Source organism: Mustelus asterias, chromosome 12 (assembly GCF_964213995.1).
Source record: "Mustelus asterias chromosome 12, sMusAst1.hap1.1, whole genome shotgun sequence".
Lineage (NCBI taxonomy): Eukaryota > Metazoa > Chordata > Chondrichthyes > Carcharhiniformes > Triakidae > Mustelus > Mustelus asterias.
In genome coordinates this window covers 108,041,662-108,058,038 of record NC_135812.1, presented here as the reverse complement: position 1 = coordinate 108,058,038, position 16,377 = coordinate 108,041,662, and the positions used below count along the sequence as shown (strand labels likewise).

General features: G+C 42.0%; 1 protein-coding gene across 1 annotated transcript in view; it reads right to left on the bottom strand.

Annotated features, from left to right (window-relative positions):
• Positions 1–16,377, bottom strand: part of LOC144502068 (ran GTPase-activating protein 1-like) — a 590,984-nt gene that overhangs the window by 397,578 nt on the left and 177,029 nt on the right. The window contains exon 3 of the mRNA XM_078226075.1: positions 5,514–5,573. Within this exon, the coding sequence (XP_078082201.1) occupies positions 5,514–5,573 (60 nt within the window). The remainder of the gene's footprint in view (positions 1–5,513; positions 5,574–16,377) is intronic.

Below are 16,377 nucleotides of genomic sequence, written 5' to 3'. Positions count from 1 at the left end.
GGTGGACAGAGTACCCTTCATTGTCCAGTACTTCCCCAGAGCGGAGAAGCTACGACATCTTTTTCAGAACCTTCAACATGCCTTCGATGAAGATAAGCATTTTGCCAAGGCCATCCCCACACCCCCCCTACTTGCCTTCAAACAACCGCACAACCTCAAACTGAGCATTGTATGTAGCAAACTACCCAGCCTTCAGGAGAACAGTGACCACGACACCACACAACCCTGCCACAGCAACCTCTGCAAGACGTGCCGGATCATCGACACGGATGCCATCATCTCACATTAGAACACCACCCACCAGGTACACGGTACATACTCTTGCGACTCAGCCAACATTGTCTATCTCATACGCTGCAGGAAAGGATGTCCCGAGGCATGGTACATTGGCGAGACCATGCAGACATCACGACAACAGATGAATGGACACCGCTCGACAATCACCAGGCAGGAGTGTTCCCTTCCTGTCGGGGAACACTCCAGCAGTTTTGATTGATTGGGCCAGTGGGCTGACGAATGGCAGATGGAGTTTAATTTAGACAAATGCGAGATGATGCATTTTGGTAGATTGAACCAGGGCAGAACTTACTCAGTTAATGGTAGGGTGTTGGGGAGAGTTACAGAACAAAGAGATCTAGGGGTACATAAGAACAAAGAACAATACAGCACAGGAACAGGCCCTTCGGCCCTCCAAGCCCGCGCCGCTCCCTGGTCCAAACTAGACCATTCTTTTGTATCCCTCCATTCCCACTCCGTTCATGCGGCTATCGAGATAAGTCTTAAACGTTCCCAGTGTGTCCGCCTCCACCACCTTGCCCGGCAGCGCATTCCAGGCCCCCACCACCCTCTGTGTAAAATACGTCCTTCTGATATCCGTGTTAAACCTCCCCCCCTTCACCTTAACCATATGACCCCTCGTGAACGTCACCACCGACCTGGGAAAAAGCTTCCCACCGTTCACCCTATCCATGCCTTTCATAATTTTATACACCTCCATAAGGTCACATCTCATCCTCCGTCTTTCCAGTGAGAACAACCCCAGTTTACCCAATCTCTCCTCATAACTAAGCCCTTCCATACCAGGCAACATCCTGGTAAACCTCCTCTGCACTCTCTCTAAAGCCTCCATGTCCTTCTGGTAGTGTGGCGACCAGAACTGGGCGCAGTATTCCAAATGCAGCCGAACCAACGTTCTATACAACTGCAACATCAGACCCCAACTTTTATACTCTGTGCCCCATCCTATAAAGGCAAGCATGCCATATGCCTTATTCACTACCTTTTCCACCTGTGTCGTCACCTTCAAGGATCTGTGGACTTGCACACCCAGGTCCCTCTGCGTATCTACACCTTTTATGGTTCTGCCATTTATCGTATAGCTCCCCCCTACGTTAGTTCTACCAAAATGCATCACTTCGCATCTATCTGGATTGAACTCCATCTGCCATTTCTTTGCCCAAATTTCCAGCCTATCTATATCCTTCTGTAGCCTCTGACAATGTTCCTCACTATCTGCAAGTCCAGCCATTTTCGTGTCGTCCGCAAACTTACTGATCATCCCAGTTACGCCTTCTTCCAGATCGTTTATATAAATCACAAACAGCAGAGGTCCCAATACAGAGCCCTGCGGAACACCACTAGTCACAGGCCTCCAGCCGGAAAAAGACCCTTCCACTACCACCCTCTGTCTTCTGTGACCAAGCCACTTCTCCACCCATCTAGCCACCTCCCCCTTTATCCCATGAGATCCAACCTTTTGCACCAACCTACCATGAGGGACTTTGTCAAACGCTTTACTAAAGTCCATATAGACGACATCCACAGCCCTTCCGTCGTCAACCATTCTAGTCACTTCTTCAAAAAACTACACCAGGTTAGTGAGGCATGACCTCCCTCTCACAAAACCATGCTGACTATCATTAATGAGTTTATTCCTTTCTAAATGCGCATACATCCTATCTCTAAGAATCCTCTCCAACAACTTCCCTACCACGGATTTCCCTACCATGTTCATAGCTCCTTGAAAGTGGAGTCACAGGTGGGCAGAGTGAAGGCATTCGGCATGCTTGGTTTCATCGATCAGAACATTGAATACAGGAGTTGGGATGTCTTGTTGAAGTTGTACAAGACATTGGTAAGGCCATACTTGGAATACTGTGTACAGTTCTGTTCACCCTATTATAGAAAGGATATTATTAAACTAGAAAGAGTGCAGAAAAGATTTACTAGGATGCTACCGGGACTTGATGGTTTGAGTTATAAGGAGAGGCTGGATAGACTGGAACTTTTTTCTCTGGAGCGTAGGAGGCTGAGAGGTGACCTTATAGAGGTCTATAAAATAATGAGGGGCACAGATCAGCTAGATAGTCAATATCTTTTCCCAAAGGTAGGGGAATCTAAAACTAGAGGGCATAGGTTTAAGGTGAGAGGGGAGAGATACCAAAGTGTCCAGAGGGGCAATTTTTTCACACAGAGGGTGGTGAGTGTCTGGAACAAGCTGCCAGAGGTAGTAGTAGAGGCGGGTACAATTTTATCTTTTAAAAAGCATTTAGATAGTTACATGGATAAGATGGGTATAGAGGGATATGGGCCAAATGTGGGCAATTGGGATTAGCTTCGGGGTTTAAAAAAAAGGGCGGCATGGATAAGTTGGGCCGAAGGACCTGTTTTCATGCTGTAACCTTCTATGACTCTATGACAGTCAAGAGCATTCAGCCTCTGATCTTCGGGTAAGCGTTCTCCAAGGCGGCCTTCAAGACACACGACAACGCAGAATCGCCGAGCAGAGATTGATAGCCAAGTTCCACACGCATGAGGACGGCCTCAACCGGGATCTTGGGTTCATGTCACACTATCTGTAACCCCCACCATTTGGCCTGGGCTTGCAAAATCCTACTAACTGTCCTGGCTTGAGACAATTCGCACCTCCTTAACCTGTGCTTAACCCTCTCTCCATTCACATTGTTTGTACCTGTAGAGACTTGATTACCTGTAAAGCCTTGCATTCCAACCATTATCTTGCAATTGTGTCTCTGTCTATATATGCCCTGTTTATGAACCCACCTCTCCACTCACCTGATGGAGGAGCGGCGTTCTGAAAGCTCATGCTACCAAATAAACCTGTTGGATTTTAACCTGGTGTTGTGAGACGTCTTATGTGCCCACCCCAGTCTAACGCCGGCATCTCCACATCAAAGTAAATAAAACAGAGCAATAAATATAAGTCCTGGAATAGTAAAAGCACACAGCAGGTAAATCTGAATGGATAGGGAGTATTCATGTTTCAGCTGACACACTGTGCCTGAACCCACAATGAAGAGATTACCTGAAATGTTTTGATTGTAAATATCTATTTGATACAAAATTAGCTGCAGAATTGAGTGCTAGACACCTGGGTTTGAGGTCTAATTTTGGCTGGCCCATGCACTGGAACCTCGCTCTGGATAAAAGATTCCTTTCCTTTTCCATTCAGACATGCAGCTCAGGGATCAATCAAGGAGCAATACAGAGCTGTGCCTAGTACAGGATACATAAAGCAAAGCTGGATAAATCCCTTTGTTCAATCATCTGTGACAAGTCTAATGAAGTCTATGTGTGCCATTATCCATCAAGGGAGGGTAATTGCAGTAGATCCGCATTATTTCAGGTCTTGCTCCTTCAGAGCTATTTTATTGCATAAAACAGAAATTATTTAAAATGAAAACCACAAATTTATTCTCCTGACCAGTGATTTATTCTCATTAGGGAAGAGACCATTTTACTTGAAGACAGAGGAGTCTCAGTCAGTCTCAGATCTAAAACCAACAAGGTCAGAATGTAGCCACTGCAAACCTGCCATGGTATAATGGGTGTATTATAATGCAGACAGCCAAAAGATTAATGCACAATCAACCAATACCTACTTCTGAGCTGGAAGCTCCGGCTTCAAATCCCACTCTATTGTTGGCCATATAAAAAGTGTTCATGGTGGAGTTTAACAGGTTAGTAATCAGCCTGCTAATCCTTCCAACACTTTCCGAATACTCCTCAAAGGGAAAAATGTGCGTGTGCATCAACACAATCAAATAGCCAAACTAGACTTCCTTTTTAGCACACAACAGAATTGTTGGATGTTTTGCACCTTGACTTTCAGAAAGTACTTACAACTGGGAGACTTGTGAGTTAAGTAAAAATTCTTGGAGTTACACAGAAATAAGGAAACTGGGAATTTAGTTAGATATGAGGGAAAAAAAATCATGGAGAAATTCTAATGACCAGCAATGGCAGAGTAAAAGTTTATTTATTAGTCACAAGTAAGCTTACATTAACACTGCAAATAAGTTACTGTGAAAATCCCCTAGTTGCCACACTCTGGCGACTGTTCGGGTACACTGAGGGAGAATTTAGCATGGCTAATGCACCTAACCAGCACGTCTTTGGACTGTGGGAGGAAACCAGAGGAAACCCACACAGACACGGGGAGAATGTACAGACAGAGACCCAAGCCGGGTATTGAACCCAGATCCCTGGCACGTGAGGCAGCAGTGCTAACCATTGTGTCACCATGCAAGGTATCAAATGTGTCACCTCTGCTGCTCATAACACTTAAGAACATATTTCAAATTCAAGTGCCTAACTTTGTAGTTGATGTCGAGGTGTGTGAAAGATGCAAAGTGATCTGCAGAGACTGAGCAAATGGACAGATACATTGCAAATGAAGTGTAAAGTTGAACAGCTCAGTAAAAATGATTAGATGATAAATGATATTTTGCTCAGTGAGATAAATGCAGAAATAACTAACTGCAATGTCAAACCAAATACTGACTGTCAGAAAAGCAAATAATCTTTTGATCTATATGCGAGTAAAAGTCCATGTACGTGAAGGATAATAACACCACATGCTTTTCACTGTCTCTTTAGTGGCCACTGTGCAACAAAAGCTAAGGACACAGAGAAATGGAAAAGGAAGATTCAAACCCTTAATTCATTGAAATATGAAGAGACAAATGGAATTTCAATCCCGTTTCATTGGAAGAGTCAATAATGAGAAGGATGTGATTGCCGATGTTCATATGATGAAGGGAATCAGTAAATTAGAACTAGAAAGAACTTTTGTGCAAAAGTAGCATCAGAGAGCTGGCTTAATTTATGAACTTAATACAAAGAATAACTTCCCCATAAATGAGAAGTGGCCAGATGGAGCCCTGGAGACCTGAATGGCCTTTTCTCATTGTTATATTCATATACTCCTATCATTTGAATGAGTAATTCATTTTTCTCGCACTGTACCATTTAGAAATGATTAAAACCAGTCATTAGCATGAACAGAAGCAGCAAAAGGCCATTCTCTCAAGGCATATCCGGAGCATTAACAGACACAATACTACAGACAGGTGCTGTTCTCTGATTTCCCTTTCCTCCGCTCTCTCAGATCAGTCTTTGTGCAAGAAAATTCTCCCCCACCCACTCTCACTTCTCGCGCCAAAAAGAAATACAGAGGAGTGCTGAACAGGAAATAATAATGACCTACTTACCAATGCTGGCGGAATCTCACTGCGCAGTCGACCTGTGAAAATATCATTCCAGTAAACCCTCTGTGAAGAGAAAGTAAAATGTCATTATCAACAGAATAATGTGTAAAAGTATTCCTCCCAACTCTGCACGAAAGCACACGGACTAAATACAGGTTGAAGGACTTCTCCATGTACCAGATGCTGGAATGAAATCTGAATGGCCATTTTGGCTAGATAGTTAGATCTTTCTATTCTATGAACATATAAAAAGATGAGGTAGGCCATTCAGCCCCTCGAGCCTGCTCTGCCATTTAATGAGATCATGCCGGATCTGATAGTAACTTCCAATCTGCATCCTGCCTACCTCTAATAACCTATCACGCCCTTGATTACCAAGAATCTATCCACCTCTGCCTTAAAAAATATTCAAAGACTCTGCTTCCACCGCCTTTTCAGGAAGAGAGTTGCAAAGACTCTTGGCTCTCTGAGTGAAAAAGGTCGCCTCGTCTCCGTTTTAAATGGGTGATCCCTTATTTTTAAACAGTAACCGCTAGTTCTAGAGTCTCCGACAAGAGGAAACTGCCTCTCCATCTCCAACCAGTCAAGATCCCTCAGGATCTTATATGTTTCAATCAAGTTGCCTCTTGCTCTTCTAAACTTCAGCGGATACCAGCCTAGCCTGCTCAATATTTCCTGATAAGATAACCCACCCATTCCAGGTATTAGTCTGGTAAACCTTCTCTGAACTGCTTCTTACATCTTTTCTTGAATAAGGTGATAGTGTACACAGTACTCCAGATGTGGTCTTGCTAGTGTCCTGTATAACTGAAGCATAACCTCCCTCCTTTTGTAATCAATTCCACTCACAATAAATTATAACATTCTATTAGCTTTCCAAATTACTTGCTGTACCTGCAAAGCTGCCTTTTGTGATTCATGCACTAGGACATCCAGATCCCTCTGTACCTCAGAGCTCTGTAATCTCTCACCATTTAGATAATCTGCCTCTTTTTATTCTTCTTGCCAAAATGGACAATTTCAAATTTTCTCACATTATACTCCATTTGCTGGATCTTTTCCCACTCAGTTTTCCTATTTATAATTTTTGTAGCCTCCTTATGTTCTCTTCTCATCCTTTCCTACCCATCTTGGTGTCATTGGCGAAATTGGCAACCATCTCTTCAATCTCTTCATCCAAGTCCCATCATCAATGCCCCAGCACTGATCCTGTGGCACACCGCTCATTACATCTTGTCAACCTGAAAAATACCCTTTTATGCAAACCCTCTGTTCGCTGTTAGCTACTTTCGACCCTCTATATTTAGCAAGTTTTATAACGTCTGTTTATAAATCTACTTTGGGAGCCTCCCCCAACAAATCTGAAGTGATAGAATGGCTTGATATGATTCTCAGCGAGTGCTGTCAATCAGAGTCAGCTCAGTGTCAACACACTGGAAATACTGCCATTAAATAACAAGCTTGCCTTTCTACTTGCTTCCAGTTTATTACAGAAATGCATACATCGGATACAAACACCTTTTCCCTGCATGGGACTCCTGTCTACGTTTTCCATTGTAAATGTGTCTGTCCATCTTTATAATAAAAACTGCTTACATCAGCAGTAATTATACTTTCTGCAGTGCCACCATTGGTAGGGGGCTGTAATTATAGCGTGACAAGTTTACATAGATTAAATTAATATTCATAGAAATATAAAAATTACAGCATAACACATGATTTTAATATAGGGCAGTGCATTCCCTGCTCCCATTATTCACCCTTCCTCTAACCCTACTTCACATGGTCTGACTTTCCATGTATAATACCACAGGAGATTAGCAGTTAAATATATAGATACATCCTACAGATAGGTGGATGATTTGTATTGATTCTGAAAGTCCATACACAGAGATAACAGAATCTTTAATAATGAAGTAACTCCGGGTAACAGTGTGGCTATGAATAGTCTTGGTGTTCAGATACAACAGCACCTGGCCTTTCATAAACTCCTTTCCTACCCACCTGGCAACTCACTGGTCACGCCTTATATACCCAATTTAACCCCTGCACAACTCACACAGGTTAAACTCCAGTGTCATTATAAGCTGTTACCACAATAAGACAGGTTGTTTTCCAGACACAATATTGACTTTAATATCTGGTAAGCTGCTTCTGAAGGAATCATCCTTTCCAAATTTAGCGATGACAGTTTCCTACCATCCATGGTAGTTAACGAGCAATGGCTTTCCTTAGGACTGTCCATCATTCTGATATCCCAGTAATACTTGTCATCTGAATTTGATTTCAGTTTGTCAGTGAGTTTTGCTTGTCTTGGATAGGTCCAAGAGAGTACCTAAATAGAAATGCTAAATTAAACAGTCCTGCTTCACTTCAAACATTGCAAATATTGGCAACTCTTAAAATCTTCATGGAACTGTCATCAACATTTTCTTTTTAACTATGGGGTGGCTCAATGAGGAAACGCAACATGGTGGTGGCGTACAGATAGTGCCTTATAGATCAGATGGCCCCAGTTTCAATCCCCGTCTGACAAAGGTTCATCCAGACCCAAAACATCGGCTCTGTTGGGCAGAGCAGTCATGATGTGGAGATGCCGGCGTTGGACTGGGGAGCCATACCAAGCTGTGATATAATCAGAAAGAATGCTTTCTATGGTGCATCTGGTGAGAGTCGTAGCTGACATGCCAAATTTGCTGCACCTCAGGTGACTGGTTACTGTAAAAGGTTCTTGCACTGTGTTTGGCAGTATTTTTTTGGAAAGGATAAGGATAATGGTATTTACTTGTATTAAATATAAGCAAAATCAGAGCTCCCTCTTAAGTGAACTTAATGGGGAAAAACATGACATATTACTTAAACTTTTTTTTCTGAATGATTGGGATTTTATATTTCAGGAGAATGTTTAAATTTCAGCTTTATGCCACAAGTAGTTAGTATGTCTGGAAGGAATAAGCTCAGATGTTGGGGAAGGAGAATAATTACTCATTTCACCCTGGCAAATGGTTATATTAAATAGAGTTAATGGACTTTTGTTTACTTAGGTTCCCCTGGGGGTTTCAGATTAGTGATTGACAGGGTCATATGATGTTGTGATTTATGTGCCATCCTGGATCTGTAGCAGAGAAAGAGACAGTTTTTGCAGAATGGAGTTGGAGTTTGGCTATTTTTTGGTTGAAGTTAGGAAAACTTTGCAGGCTTCTGAAAGCTCGAGATCTTTCTGAAAGAGCCAAGGCTGGCTACACTTATACCAAGTTATTTGTGATTGCTATATATATTTAAAGTGGGTTTAAGCCTGTAAGAAGAATGTTGCTTATTTGGGACTGAAATTGTGATAAGTTAGAATTTAGAGTTGTTTCTTTTCATGTTTAAATATTGTTTAACTGGTCTGAGTTAAGCTGCTTCATTTTGTTAGAGTTATACTTAAACTGTGATATGAATAAAACTTGTTTTTTATATAAGATTCCTAATTTGAGTGTGGAATCAGTCCTGGAGCAAAACATCCTTTCCTCATCTTAATGCCAAAATTCTAAAACTGTTGTGGTCTAGTCTGGCTTCATAATGTACCTTGGGGTTGTGTTCCAAGACCATAACAATATTATTAACATATGAAAAGAAGCTGAGGTAGGCCATTCAGCCCCTCGAGCCTGCTCTGCCATTTAATGAGATCATGCTTGATATGAGCATATGAACAATGAAAGAAAAGACTTCCTGGCCAATCCAGCCTGTCCCACATAGTTCTGATCCCTTTTACATCACAAGACAGACACCTTCATCGGAAACCCCCCATGCCCCCCTTTAAGTGACCAAAGGCTAGTCCAGGAGAGCGCTCTGATTCTGATCATCTATGCTTTGCACAGTGCACTTTCCTCCTCCCTCAGCCAGAATCAAGTCCAGCTCTCACCTGGAGAAATTCAGCACATTACTGTTCATTGCATGAGTCAGCAGCTTGTTCCACAGTTTCACTATATTCTCTGGGAATAGAACCACCTCCTGATATCTAACTTCAATCTAGCTTTATACAATTGCCATTCAGAGTCCTGGACCTCCCTAATGTATTTGATTAGAACAAACTGTCAATTCAAAAACAATCTATTCCCTCTATCATCCTTTCAACCTCAATCAAATCATCCCTAAGATTACGCTTCTCTAAAGTGTAGAGGCCAAACTCTTTAAGCTTATCTTGGAATGCTTTACACTGGGAAGTAATCTAGTGGGCCTCCTTTGTACCCTTTCCAAATTCCACCTTGTGAGGTGACACAATGTTCCACTGAGGCCTGACTTTGGTCTTGTAAAAGAACAAAACCGTACAGAGGAGCACCTTCAAGGCAAAAGGACAGATCTCTCATACCTGTGAAGAGCTTGGCTTGATCATCAGCTTCTGGAAGACAAATGTCATGGTCTAGTATGTTGCCATACCGTCACCTATCAGCGTTGACAATGTGACGCTGGAGGTTGTTGGTAGTTTCACATATCTAGGTTCCACAATCACCAGCAATCTGTCACTTGAAATCAACACGCACATCGCAAAAGTTGCAGCTGTTTTATCCAAGCTGAGTAACAGAGTGTGGAACAACAGTGACCCCTGACTGAGACCAATGAATCCTGCACTTTTTCAGTCCTCTGTCTTCACCTGCAGTAAATGTGCCAGAGACTGCCATGCCAGAATGGAGCTCTCGAATCACACCAAGCGATGTTTAACACAGAATTGACCATCAAAATACAAACCATCATCTCATGAGAAAGAAGGCTGCCAAACAGATAGAGAAGAACTAAACTGTGTGCTTTGTCTTACAATCAACAATACTTTACTTTAGTTATATTAAGTTAGTAAAACAGCCCAAGGAGCTTATCAAGCAAAATTTGACACGGAACCACATAAGGTGGTGTTAGGCCAGATTAATACAATTTTGGTCAAAAGTAGGTTTTAAGGAGCATCTTAGAGCAGGAAAGAAAATAGAGATTCAGAGACCTAAAGGGAGGAAATATTGGAGCTTAGGGACTCGTCAACTCAAGACATGGCTGCCAATGGTGGACAGAATAGAATTGAGAATGTTCGAGTGACCATAATTAGATCGTATTATAAGTGCACCTCACATTATTTAATCTAGCTATCATTTGAAGGCATTACTTGTGAATCTTTTGACAGCTATGCGGGAGAATGGCTAGATTGCCTTCGTCTCCATTTCCCTTCCTGTTTTTCCCTGAAGCGTGTCTGTATGTTGAGCCCTGCCCACATGTATAACGCTATGCATTTCCAAATTAAACAAAATTTTCCAGTCGTAAGCCCAATTCCCCAACACGCGAAGCTCTGCCTGAAAGAGTCAAGTTAGAATTTTATCACTGGATCCATGACTGGTCACAGTGGAAACCATCTGTCTGACGTGATCATCTGTCAGTTTGAACTGCACCACTAATTCAAACTACGCTGCATTACAGTTTCTACCTTGTAAGCATCAATCAGCCAGCCTTAATCCCCTTCCCCTAACTTGAATCCCTCAATGTTTAATTCGCTCTATCCCATTTCATTTTCTGAAATTGCCATGTACAAGTACATTAATGTTTATAATAACGTCAGATCATTTCAGCTCCAGTTTGCTAAAACTATTACGTACAAAGAAAGTAGCTAACAGTCATATCTATACACAGAGCACTTTAGATGTCAAAATTGAAAGCTACAAAATAGACTATTTAAAACGATTTTACATGTACGTGGTATAATTTAGATTAAACAAGGAATTCTTCAATGTAAGAATTTTGTCAGAATCCACAGACAGCCAAAATATGAAATACACGCATTAGGTAAAATTAACTGTCAGTGCACAACTGACATAACAAGATAGTCAATTTGTGCTTTTTACATTGCTGCAAGCTTAGTTCTAATTATGGGACATTAATACTGATGTGTTATCTTTCTTATTTATTGCAACAAACTTTGAAGAACATCCCAAGGCACTTCAGAGAAGTAAAATTGCTATAATTGGCAATTGGCCAAAAAAGGCAATATTAGGAAGGGTAACCAAAAGTAGGACTATAATTGACATCAAAAGCATAAATATTGTAAGACATAGGTTGGTAATAGTGTATTGTGAGCTTCTTTTAAAGTGAAGGAATCAGATTATCTTAAACCCAACCAGGAAAACGAGAAGACGAAACATCATTGCATATTACTGTTCCTTCATTGTCATTGGGTCAAAATCCTGGAGTTCTCCATCTATCATCATGTGGGAAACCCAACATGGCACAGAACTACAGAGTTCAGAAAGGCAGTCACTAGTCAAGGCAGCTACTAGAAGTGACAATAAATGCTCACCTTGTCAACTGCAGAAAAATACGCACTTTAAATAGCTATTTCTAATGCGTGAGCCGAAACAATGTGGAAACCAGCACAGTCCAATCCTGTCTTCATCAGGCTCCATGTGCATACTTTACAGCAGAATTTAACCGGATTTACCTTTAAGAGAGGGATTCTGTCTGACTGCTTCTCCCCCTCCCTAAGTCCAATTCTGCCCATACCTGGCACTGCACTGCAGCTAACACAATATAGCCTGGACTTGAAACCTGGAATCTTCCTGACTCACATCACTCAGAATCTGCATGATGCATTCATCCATGGACTATCAGAGGGGGTCTCTATCCCCATCAATCCCTTTAAATGCAACTTTTCTTACCAGCCTTGTTCATATAATTTTCACTCTTTAATTTTATTGAGATTAAATTTATTGGATGACACGCTAACCAGTAAAACAAATCTGAATTGCTAATAGTTTTATATAATAGGGTAATGTGCACCGCTGCATTCACTTTACAATTTAATTTGGTTTATATATAGAATATTGGGCAAGTAGGAATAATTACAAGGACATAATGAAATCAAGGAGTTCATGTAACTCCATGAACCATGAGAGGAAAGCTCAAACACATGCTAATGTTGGTCACATGTTATACACAACACTGGCCGAGTGATAAGAAACAGAATAATGGTGAACGGTTGTTTTTCAAACTGGAGGAAGACATTCAGGAAGGCTCCCCAGGGCTTGGTATTAGGACTGATGCTTTTCTCACTCTCTGTTAATGACCTACACTTGAATATAAAGGGCATAATTTCAAAATTCGCTGATGAAAGTATTGTGAACTGCGAGGAGGATAGAAACCGACTTCAAGAGGACATAGACAGATTGGTGGAATGGGCGGATGCTTGGCAGATGAAATTTAACATAGACAAGTGTGAAGTGATACGTAATGATAGAATGAATGAGTAGAGGCAATGTAAAATAAAGGGGCGGCACGGTAGCACAGTGGTTAGCACTGCTGCTTCACAGCTCCAGGGTCCCGGGTTCGATTCCCGGCTCGGGTCACCGTCTGTGTGGAGTTTGCACATTCTCCTCGTGTCTGCGTGGGTTTCCTCCGGGTGCTCCGGTTTCCTCCCACAGTCCAAAGATGTGCGGGTTAGGTTGATTGGCCAGGTTAAAAAATTGCCCCTTAGAGTCCTGGGATGTGTAGGTTAGAGGGATTAGCAGGTAAAATATGTGGGGGTAGGGCCTGGGTGGGATTGTGGTCGGTGCAGACTCGATGGGCCGAATGGCCTCCTTCTGCACTGTAGGGTTTCTATGATATAATTCTAAACAGAGAGACCTGGGAGTGTAAGGACACATAGTGGCAAATGGATGGCTTCCTTCTGTATTGTAGGGATTCTATGGTTCTAAGATAAAAGAGGTTGAGAAAATGGTTCAAAAGGCATCTTGGGCTTTATAATTAGAGGCATAGAGTACAAGGAAGTTATGGTGCATAAAATACTGGCCTCAACTGGAATATTTTGTGTCTAATTCTGAACGGCACATTTAAGTAAGGGTGTGAAGCTTTAGATAAGGTACAGAAAAGATTTATGAGAATAGTTCCAGGGATGAGGAACTTGTTACATGGATAGGTTGAAGAAATTGAAGTTGTTTTCTTTTAGAGAAATGAAGATAGTGAGGAGATTTGCTCGAGGTGTTCAAAATCATGAGGGGTCTAGATGGAAGGAAACGCTGGTGGAAGGGTTGAGAACCAGAGGTCACAGATTGATTTGATTGATAACTGAATCAAAGTGATAATTGTGATGAGTGGTGGGAATCTAGAATGCACTGTCTGAGAGTGTGGTGGAGACAGATTCACACAGCGAGTGGTTCGGATCTGGAATGCACTGTCTGAGAGTGTGGTGGTGACAGATTCACACAGTGAGTGGTTAGGATCTGGAATGTTCTGTCTGAGAGTGTGGAGGAGGCAGATTCACACAGCGAGTGGTTAGGATCTGGAATGTTCTGTCTGAGAGTGTGGTGGAGACAGATTCACACAGCGAGTGGTTAGGATCTGGAATGCACTGTCTGAGAGTGTGGTGGAGACAGATTCACACAGCGAGTGGTTCGGGTCTGGAATGCACTGCCTGAGAGTGTGGTGGAGACAGATTCACACAGCGAGTGGTTAGGATCTGGAATGCACTGTCTGAGAGTGTGGTGGAGACAGATTCACACAGCGAGTGGTTAGGATCTGGAATGCACTGTCTGAGAGTGTGGTGGAGACAGATTCACACAGCGAGTGGTTAGGATCTGGAATGCACTGTCTGAGAGTGTGGTGGAGACACATTCAACCATGGCTTTCGAAAGGAAACTTGACAAACACCGGAATAGAAAATATTTGCAAGGCTACAGGGAGAGGGCAGGGAGTGGGTTCAGTTAAATTGCTGTTGCAGAGAGCTAGGAGGAGCTAGACTAACTGAATGGACTTCTTTCTGTGCTGTCACCATTCTATGATTCTGTGCCCCATAAGATTACTCTTTTCAAATCATTTCAAGGGAGCTTCTGTTTACATAATATAGACACTGTGCTAAGCACAGCACAGTTTGATTTCTCCATACATTTTCAGCCTGCTTGCTTCACAGCATTGACCTTTAATACGTACTCACCGAGCACCAATATGCGTGATGTTATTAAGGCAAGCTGGTGGAAAAATATGGAATTGCATATTCCTAGAAATCTGTACAGCTCATTCAGAATGGGTGAAATATGAGGAAAAGCAAGGATTTAAAATTGGAAAAAGTTATGGCATTAGATTAGCAGACAAGAAGCAAGTTGATGCCAAGAGCCCAACTAAGCATACGGCGAAAACGAACAAACAATAGCATTAGATTATGCACAGTGTGCCGCAGTGTAAGTGAGCAATATTCCAGATAACTGCACTAACAATTTAGAGAAACTGAGTTCAAATCCTCCCACTGCAATTTGAGAATTTAAATTTCCATTCACTTTAAAAATAATTGAAGTATAATGCTGGTAAAAAATGTTGTTACATTGCTATAAAATCCAATTTATTCACTGCTGTCCTTCAGGGAAGAAAACCTGCCACTCCATCTGGTTTAGTCTATATGTGACACCCATCCCCACACCAAACTGGCAAATAGGGATCCCTAAATATGTGCAATTATTCTAATGATGCCCACATCGCCAAAATTTATATAAAAAGCAATGGAATTTAGCACACGTCAATTTATGCTGTAATTGTGGGAATAAATATCTAGCCAATGTCTTGTGCTCACAGGTTGAGCTGGTCAGACTCCTGGCTGGTGAATAGTTCAGCACATTGGGATCTGAAGTTCTGCAATGTGACTGGTGGAAAAGACTCTATAATGCGACATCATATAGAGTTTACAAATACCACTTGACATATTCTGGCTTCACTTATAGATGAAAGGTTAAAAAACCTTCTCTTCAGCCTGCTGTCCAGACTACTCATTGTTCTTGGCCCAAAAGCAGTCTTGTGAATTGAGCACTGATGTGGAGGCGAGTGTGGGCCTTCTCTGCTGGGTGCTGCAGGCAGTTAATCAGACTCAGACAGCTAGTCAGTCAAAAGCACAAGTAGAAAAGTTGTTTTGCTTTCAGTCATAGACAGTACTATTAAACACCAAAGTAACTGTCTTTATGCAATGGGAGTTCTCATTGAAGAGATTGCTACAGCTGAACTAGTGATCAGTGCAACTGAACCAAACTAAAAGTGGCCAATGGAAGGGAATGAAAGTAAGGGCTGTCTCAGGTGGGATTGCTGTAATGGAAACAAATAATCTATGTAAACACATGAATATAGCCAGCCATATATTAAACCCAACTACATTCTGTAAAACTGTATCAAATAATATATATATAATGATGAAAATTGCATAAGAACGCTCTCTCAGCAATCCCATGGATATCATTCTGTGTGGCCAAAGCTCCAATTCAAGAATGTCGTCAAAAGAGACATGAAAACCCTCAACCTCAATCAGGACAATTGGGAAACTCAAGCTGGCGACCGATGCAAATGATGACACCAGCTGTGGGGAGATGTTCTCCACATGCGAACATACGAATTAGGAGCAGGAGTGGGAATAGGCCACTCGGCCCATCAAGTCTGCTTGGCCATTCAATAAGATCATGCTGATCTGATTGTAACCTCAACTCCACATTCCAACCTACCGCTGATAAACTTTCACCCTTCCTTATTAATCAAGATTTATCTAGCTCAGTCGTTAAATCTTCAAACAATCTGCTTCCACCACTTTTTGAGGGAGGGAGTTCCAGAGATTAACGACCCTCTGAGGGATACAAGTTTTCATCTTAAATTTGCGACCCCTTATTTTTAAACAGTGATCCCCTGGTTCTAGATTCTCCCACAAGAGGAAACATCCTCTCCACATCCACCCTGTCAATACCCCTTAAAGGTTTCAATCAAGTCGACTAACATTCTGGGGATGTTCCAATAGTCTTGTATCATCTTGAGGGTGCAAACCCTGTTGTCACTCTTGGTGAGTTCCAGCATGTCCATGGCTGCATAGGAAAGCAGATATTCCGAGAGTACT